The sequence below is a fragment of the Gymnodraco acuticeps genome, unplaced genomic scaffold (assembly GCF_902827175.1).
Source record: "Gymnodraco acuticeps unplaced genomic scaffold, fGymAcu1.1, whole genome shotgun sequence".
Lineage (NCBI taxonomy): Eukaryota > Metazoa > Chordata > Actinopteri > Perciformes > Bathydraconidae > Gymnodraco > Gymnodraco acuticeps.
The window spans coordinates 3,747,318-3,756,157 of record NW_022989810.1 but is presented as its reverse complement, the minus strand read 5'-3'; the positions used below and the strand labels follow the sequence as shown (position 1 = coordinate 3,756,157).

At 43.8% G+C, this 8,840-nt stretch overlaps 1 protein-coding gene across 1 annotated transcript; it reads right to left on the bottom strand.

Moving 5' to 3' along the window:
• Positions 1 to 544: 544 nt before the first annotated feature.
• LOC117555266 (zinc finger MYM-type protein 1-like) lies at positions 545 to 2,273 on the bottom strand. The gene is made up of 2 exons (XM_034230119.1): positions 1,701 to 2,273; positions 545 to 1,511 (listed from the first exon to the last, which is right to left on the bottom strand). The coding sequence occupies exons 1-2, from the start codon at positions 2,271 to 2,273 to the stop codon at positions 636 to 638; spliced, it is 1,449 nt and encodes a 482-aa protein (XP_034086010.1). The 3' UTR covers positions 545 to 635.
• Between the last annotated feature and the right edge of the window lie 6,567 nt (positions 2,274 to 8,840).

Genomic DNA, 8,840 nt, shown 5'->3' with positions numbered 1-8,840 from the left:
ATTTAGGAAGGTTGAAGACCAGACGAGCCGCTGCATTCTGGATTAGCTGCAGAGGTCGGATGGCACATGCAGGTAGACCAGCCAGGAGGGAGTTGCAGTAGTCTAGGCGTGAGATGACGAGAGCCTGGGCCAGAACCTGCGTCGCTTTCTGGGTCAGCTGGGGACGTATCCTCCTGATGTTGTAAAGCGTGTATCTGCAGCAGCGGGTTGTGGCAGCGATATTTGCAGTGAAGGACAGTTTGTTATCTAGGATCACACCCAGATTCCTTGCAGTCTGAGTCGGGGAAACAACAGAGGTGCCGATGTTGATTGTTAGGTCAAGAGTGGGACAATCTCAGTGGCGAGCCGTGACTTTTCTACCTAGGCCCTCTGACCCCACCCCCCTCTTCCCTCGAAAAAAAAAAAAGAAAAAGTTTTTACGTCACAGCCTATAGTATACTTCAGCGGAATATCAAAACAGCGGCCCGGGGTGCAAAACGCATCAATGACAGCGACCCTCTACCACACAAAACAACACCATTTATATAAACACCTATCATGACAGGACACCCACAGCCAAGTAACAATTACAAATGAATTAAGTCGGCACGGCGGCCCACATTGAAAATCACTTTGACTTACCTTTGATGATCAAATCACCTAAACACAAAGTCCATCCTCCTGTCTTTTTGGATGAAGAACTTGATGGCGTCGTCATGCAGCTGATCCTTTGCTTTTAAAGCAATCAGCAATTCCTTCTCGATCGAAATTAAGGCCAAGTCTGACAGTCGGACTTGCCCAGTCGTGGACCTCGAGTAGCTTTTTATGCGCTTCAGCGCAGAGAAGGACCTCTCCACAGAGGCAGTGGACACAGGTATTGTCAGGATGATGCATGAGAGGGTGTACACCTGTTTCATGCTTTCACTCAGTCCTTTTTTGAGGAGAAACTGATGAATGTCGGCTGGGCTTTTCCCCAAAATGTCAGACATGCCGTACATCACGGCGAGTTCCGTGTGCAGTCGAGGCTGGTCGAAATATCCGCCATAGCTCTCCATCAAACTGTTCAAGGCAGCAGTTGGGAAATAGTTACAGTAATGCCCGAACTGTTGCGGGTCCAGAAGGGCCAGGAATTCCAGCTTTTTGTGGTCACTGAAGCGGTTGGAAATCTGGGTTAGCAGGCTGTCAATTACGCTGCAGTGGAGCTCCCTGTACCGTGCACGAACGTCTCCTTGAGCTCCACGGCCGCGCGGAGGGCCAACCAAAGCCTGGGTTTCATCGTAGACGCTGTCAAAGTTCCCCTTCTCCTGTTCAATTTGTCGCTGTAGCTGATCCACTCTGGCCAGGCAGAACTGCATATAAAAACCTTTGTTCTGAAGTATTTCAAAAACAACATCCGAGTAGGAGAAGATAGCGTGGAAGGTTTTCAACCAAAAGCTGAAATCGAAGCTGGTAAGGAGGGTGATGTATCCATCAGAGCAATGAACAGTTTCGTCATCAAACTCTGTGTGATGGTCTACGATGTGCTCGAACACCTACGAGAGTAATGCTTAGTTTAGAAAAAACAACTTATAGACCTCCAGTAAACACTAAGATTTTCATTTAATGTAATACTAGCATAGTTCTTTACCTTCATGTTTTTATGAGTGGGTAGTTTCCAACACTAAATCATTTCTTTATTATTGTTAATATTTCCATTACGTTCATTGTTATTATTATCTTACCTCTCTCAATTCCCTGGTCTTCTCTGCCACTGTGCACACCAAGCGAGAATGAAAGCACCAGCGAGTAGGAGCTGCCCGTGGAAGCCTATGCTGGCAAATATCATCCAGTAGCTTGGTGCGCTTTGCTGAGCGGCTGAAAAAGGTGGCCAAGCCAGAGAGGTGGGAGAAGAAGACCTTACACTCTCTTATCTTGGAAGCTCCCTTTGACAAGACGAGATTTAAGATGTGAGCATAGCAGTGAATGAAAAGGGCCTGTGGAATTGTTTCCTTAACTTTCGCTTGCACCCCATTCAATCCAGAGGCCATAACAGCTGCTCCATCGTAGCACTGCGCGACCACTTTGTCAATACAGCCACTCTCCCTCAGGAACTCCAGCAGCCGTGTAGCTATGGCCTCTGCTCGTTTGTCCTCTGTCACATCTTCGTACTTGAAGAAACGTTCTTTTATCCCATCGTCAGTGACATATCGAAGCACATATGACATCTGCGCCACGTTGCTAATGTCTGTCGTTTCATCCAACATGACCGCAACAAAAGGTGCCTTCCTCAGCTCCTCTTTCATGCTATCCGTCATTACACTAGCGACAGCGCTGATCAGGTCATTCTGAATCCTTGAAGATGTGCCGGTAAATACTGTTGATGTGGCGAGGTGTGTGTGCAGGTCGCTGTCATATTCTGCCACTAAATCCAGCAACTCTATGTAATTCCCCTTGTTTGATGAAGTTACACTCTCATCGTGACCTCGGAATGGCAACTCCTGCTTGCCCAAGTACACCACACAATTTATCAGGCGTTTCAAAATTCCTCGGTTCCTCTTCACCTTTTCATTATGAAGGATGACACCCCGGCGTTGTTGCTCATCCAGCTGGAGCTCTATCCTGGTGTCCCCAAATGTTTTAAGCCGAATAGTAGCTCTGAGGTGACCTGAAGCATTCTGATGGCGATGTGCTGATTTGGATAAACTTCCTAAATCAGAATATCCATCTCTGGCCCATGACCCACTGTCCGCTCCAAAAAGCAAGCAATCCCAGCAGTACAGCTTTTGTTCCCTGGTTGATCCGGTCATCCAGTTGTATCTGGCGTAATTGCCGATATTAAAATGCCTCTCGAACCGTTTGGTTTTTTGAACCAAATTAAGCTGTGGTGTTGGTCGCCCTTTGGTAATTAACTCCAATTTATCCGTGTAACTCATTCTTGAAAAAGACTCGGTTAGTAGTTTCGCAACGATGTCATCACTATCACTAACGTGAGCCATCGTGAATGAACGTATGCTAATTCCGCCTAGCTTGACCCGTTGATATATCACATGCATAAACTTGGCAGCGCAGCGGGCGGAACTTGTCATAAAGTCCGCGATAATAAAGCCCTCCCATTTAGAGGGAAGATATGATTGGTCAATTGTACTGTCACTTGACATTACTCTCTCGTTGTTTTACTATAGCGGGCCCTCTGTGAATCGCATAGAGGGCCAGACGAGCTTTTTTCATGTAACCCTTCACATTCAAACAGAAACTGAACAGGAAGATTCGAAGGATTTATTTCTTTGGAAATTTTATTTTAAATACAATTAAATCAAGTTTTTTCGGTAAAAATATAACACAAATAATATTTAAAAAATATATATTTAAAAAAAATAATATTTTTTAAAAATGTTTTTAAATATTATTTTTTAGAATATCTTAGGCCCTCACAGAGGGCCTAGAGGGCCCTGACGGCTCGCCACTGGACAATCTTTTCCCGGAAGGAAAAGCAGTTCAGTCTTGTCAAGGTTGAGCTTGAGGTGGTGAGCAGACATCCACTGAGTCTTGTCTGCTAGACAAGCAGAGATGCGTGCGACGACCTGGGTCTCTGAGCGGGGAAAGGACAGAATTAATTGGGTGTCATCAGCGTAGCAGTGGTATGAAAAACCATGCGGGCTAATGACAGATCCGAGCGAGTTTGTGTACAAGGAGAAGAGGAGGGGACCAAGAACAGAGCCCTGAGGGACCCCTGTAGTTAATTGACAAGGGTCGGACTCGGACCCTCTCCAAGTAACCCTGTAGGTACGCTCTTTGAGGTATGAGCTGAGGAGGGAAAGTGCAGAGCCTGAAACTCCAAGTTCTTGGAGAGTGCGAAGGAGTAAACAGGTCCAGAAGGAGCAGACAGGTCCAGAAGGGCACGAAGGACAGGCCCGGGTCTTTAGAAGTGGCGACTCCATGAAGGTATGATAACTCTTTCTTCTTCTTTCAGATGTTTTACTTTCACTGCTTCAGTTGTTGTCCTGCTCGCTGAAGAGAAAAGGATGACAGTCGGGAGGCGTGGCCGCCTTATATACGGTGGGCTTGCGCATGCATTCAGGTAGGCCCGCCCCGAGGGGGCGGCTACATTTATAGATATCTCAGTAGGTGAATGCTTGCATAGTATGGTTAAGAGGTAGTACCCATAGAGTCTAGTAGAAGGCGGAGCCTGTGTAAGATATAACAGCTGAGCAACCCTGCATTTATGATCCAACACTATACATCCTCTTGTCTGTCCTTAACATGGCTTCAAACTTCCTTCAATTTAGTTTTCTCATTTATACTGCAGATAATTAAATATACCAGGGCAATCTTTCAAAAGTGGATACAAGTAGGAAAATTGGCACATAAACTCCTTTGAGGTTACTCAGGTTGAGAAATTCTGTTGGCCACTCAAAAGTCCAAAATGGCAGTCATTTTCAAGCTGGCCATAAAATAACTTTCACATGCCCTATGTGAATGATCTTGGTGTCAAATCATACATTTCTGACGATGAAAAAAACAAATTATGATGTCGGGAATTACTCCAAAGCTTCTTTTGACCATATTTAGGCAATACAATCTACAACAAAACAAACTGCCAATGGAAACTGGGTAACTTAACATTCTTGGTAGTTGAGGTGGTGGAAGTATTTTGGGGTGGAGCAGTGTAGTAGTATCAGTGGTACTGGTGACATCATGGGGTTCAGTGTTGGCTAACCAAATATGCTAACATAGAAGATAGTAGAGAGAGAGAATTTGAGGATGAAACCCTCTTTAATGGTCACATATGGAGAGCACACAGCACTTTCACATCCCACAGGAGGCGTTCGCCCTGAGATCAATTGAAGAACGAGATGAAGACGATTTTTCATGTTGCAGTCATTTTACTGGATGTTGTGCTGCAGCTCCTAGTTAATAATGCATAGCTGTTCGGAGATTAACACCAGCCATTGCTACAACACTCTAGACATTTCCTCCCTGTTTAATGGATACTTCAGAGGATTTTAGGTGGGGTATGTATACTGTGTACTTACCCAAAGTCAGTATATAGCGGTCGCTAAGTCTCCAGTGCAGAGAATCAGACATGAGTTACATTACATTACATGTAATTTGTTAGATGCTTTTATCCAAAGCGACTTACATACATTCAGTACTGTGGACAATCCCCACAGGAGCAATTTGGGGTGAAGTGTCTTGCCCAGGGACACAATGGCATGCTGACTGCAGTGGGACTTGAACCTGCTATCCCCTGATTCGAAGTCCAGCACACCATCCACTGAGCCACAGCCTCCTTTTACCGCATGGAAGCTGCTGTCAACAAGCAAAGCAGCAAAATGATTTTTAGTCCAGCCCCCAAGGAAGGGAGCCAAGCCTTAAAGCATATTTCCGTAGTGGCCAAACGGTGGTACGACAACCTTTGTATCAGTCTGTGACGTAATTGGGCCCAAATAGCCGTATTGCCATTGACTTCCATAGGGAAAGAGGCATTTGTAAATCAGCGTACAATCTTTTTTCAGGTAAGTCAACTACCCAGTAAGATCACTTGAATAGCCTTCATTTAAATAATTAAGGCCTAAAAGCTGAATCCAGAGTTATTACCCCCCCCCGTGAAGTAGCTGATCGGAGGCGGGACTTATCGAAACATAAGTGTGTATGCAAGAACCCAGGTGATCCAGGGATTTTCCTTCCATTAAGTCAGACCATTTTGGCTTCATGCACCACTGAGCAGCTTTCATAAGAATGAACAGGACCCCGCCTTCAACGCTGTATCCAGTTCTCTTTATACACTGAACAAAAATATAAATGCAACACTTTTGTTTTTGCTCCCATTTTTCATGAGATGAACTCAAAGATCTAAAACATTTTCTATATACACAAAATAACCATTTCTCACAAATATTGTTCACAAATCTGAAAAAATCTGTGATAGTGAGCACTTCTCCTTTGCCGAGATAATCCATCCCACCTCACAGGTGTGGCATATCAAGATGCTGATTAGACAGCATGATTATTGCACAGGTGTGCCTTAGGCTGGCCACAATAAAAGGCCACTCTGAAACGTGCAGTTTTGCTTTATTGGGGGGGTCTGGGGGGGTCAGAAAACCAGTCAGTATCTCGTGTGAGGGGTAGGATTAGGGTTAGGGGTAGGGTTAGGGGTAGGGTTAGGGTTAGGGTTAGGGTAATGTTGTGAATCGAGTGGCCTGTGTTCGTCATCCATAACATACACATGCCCATACCATAACCCCACCACCACCATGGGCCACTCGATTCACAACATTACCCTAACCCTAACCCTACCCCTAACCCTAACCCTAATCCTACCCCTCACACGAGATACTGACTGGTTTTCGGACCCCCCCAGACCCCCCCAATAAAGCAAAACTGTATTTATTGTTTTACTCACTATATCAACAGCCCCACCAAACATATTTTCCACCAGCCGCCACTGCTGTACGCTTTATGTGTCCTCATCTCTACCAGGCGATATGACTTCAAAGGGCATGGCCCTGATGTAATTACACACCCGTTGGCTTTTTATCCTCTTTTTTTATCCTTATTTTTCTTTTTTGCCATGTTTAATATTTGCTCAGGTGAGTCATAATCAGAGTGCTACTGGTTTGGAGGCTGACCTAGACACCGCTAGCCACATCTCCGAAGTTAAGCATATTATTTCCCTCCAAAATTTGAATAAAGATACATCCGTGTGTTTTATTTGGCTCATCAGTGTTTCATGATGTTGGGTTGACTGGAAACGTTGTGGCGTCATATCATGAGAGGTTTTGGTGCCATCTTCCCTTCTCCATCCTGAAGTGCACCCTATCATTTAACCCCATTCCGATGATCCCCAAGATTATATCATATAACATTTTATATACTCTTTCCTGTTTTGCATTGTGTTACATGCGACTTATATGTACTACATCCTCTGTATATTATACTTGTGTTACGAGGCATGCAGGTCCAAGCAAAAGGAAAGCCCTTATTTCATCTTAATAACCTGCTTTTGACTGACCTGCGGATGGGAGTTGTTTTTTTGACAGTGTTGACAATGGACCTGGAACTACTCGTGATCAAGTCTGCAGGCAGCAGCCCAACACTACAGTGAAACCTCAGCACCCTACCACCCTGTGTGTTCCTTGTTCCATCCCGTCTGAACCAGACTGACAGCTGCGCCTTTACTTTCTGTGATTTCAACCTCAGAATTCAACCATAAATTGAGTTCCCATGTGGAGGAAAATGACATCCACCCGGTGCTGATCCAACCCCCAATTACAATTGATGTTTTTCCATGGATTCTGACCAAAATGTTGCAGTGCCGACTTTACAGAAGTACAGTATGTGGAAGGCAATCGAAATTTGAATTGCCACAAATGTACTCAAAACTACTAGTGGGTTTTTAAGCCAGTAAATGATATCAGCCTTATTGCCTACCCTACAGTATAACTGTTTATGGTGATGACCTGAATTGACTTTTATGTAAACCTACAAGCTTCTCATCTTTCATCCTATACTCTTTGTCGGTCCTGAAAAACCGAGATCATCCACTTTTTTAATTTGAAAACCTTTGGTTTAAATCTATAATTTACAGTTCTGTATTTCGCTTTGGTAACTTTTAAGAATGTACTTAATTTGTTCTAAAGCTGCTCTAATCAGATAGCACTATAAACAATTGATCAAATGACAATGTAATGGTAAAAGGCCTCACCTATGGCCATTACCCCAAAGAAACTCTGCATTTACCCTCAGCCCTATAGAGCATTTTAGGGTCTTTGAGACATTTGTTTTGATTGTTACATGGTTCTGATTTAACTTGTTTCCGTTTCTGCAGGCAGTGGTTTTCAGAAAAAGCTCTGATAAAACCACTGTTGGCCCTGCCTTGCATTCAACAGGAGATAGCAGAAATTAAGAGTAACAGTTGGCTATGAGCCAATCCAATGATTCTCAAGAAGAAGCAAGCATCTATTTATTTCTGTTACAGAATGCTAACTAAAATAAATAGACACTATTAAGATGGTATTAATCACCTTTGGCTTGACTGAAGAACAGTCCCATTCTTACCTCTAAATAAATTAGCAGAGCAAATGACAACAGTAAAACAAAAGTGTGAGGTTGGTTTGAAAGTTGACCCAAGTGCCAAGATGAAGAAGGTAGATAAAGCATCATCTTGTTTATTGCAGTTCTCACTGTAGATGGAGATGGTATAAAGGTGGAGATGGCTGGAGGCGGCAGAGAGAAGAAGTCGAACAGATTGCTCCTGGACAGCATGGCTGGCTGGAGAAGCTGGAGAGAAATTGTTGGCAGGCAGACTGGCAGACGATCAGGCAAGCAGACAGGAATATTTGGAAACAGGGAAAAAACAGAAAACAAGAACACAAGGAATACTTTGCTCAAAAGATGCTTGGCCTGTGTGGCTACTACTGAGACTGGACAACGATCTGTTGAAGAGTGGAAGGAAAAGCTGTGGTTTAATGAGATCATTTTAGCCAGGGTTTCTTTTTTCTTTTTTTTACATTACATTGCATTTAGCTGACGCTTTTATCCAAAGCGACTTACAATAAGTGCGTTCGACCAACAAAATACAAACTTGAAGAAAACAGAATCATATAAGTACATCAGGTTTCATAGAGCAAAAACATTTCAAGTGCTACTCAACTGGCTTTAGATAAGCCAGTCCTTTATTAGTATAAAAATGCTTCGTTAATAGTTCTATCGCTCAAAGTGGAGTTGAAAGAGATGAGTTTTCAGTCTGCGCCGGAAGGTGTGTAAGCTTTCTGCTGTCCTGATGTCAATGGGGAGCTCATTCCACCATTTTGGAGCCAGGATAGCAAACCCACGTGTTTTTGCTGATGGGAGTCTTGTAGTTAAAGTCCAGAGACCTCATA

Coding starts and splice junctions, on each gene's coding strand:
- LOC117555266 (XM_034230119.1), bottom strand. CDS start 2,273: ATGACGGATAGCATGAAAGAGGAGCTGAGGAAGGCACCTTTTGTTGCG. Junction 1,512..1,700: donor AGACCAGGGAATTGAGAGAG/GTAAGATAATAA, acceptor TTACTCTCGTAG/GTGTTCGAGCACATCGTAGA.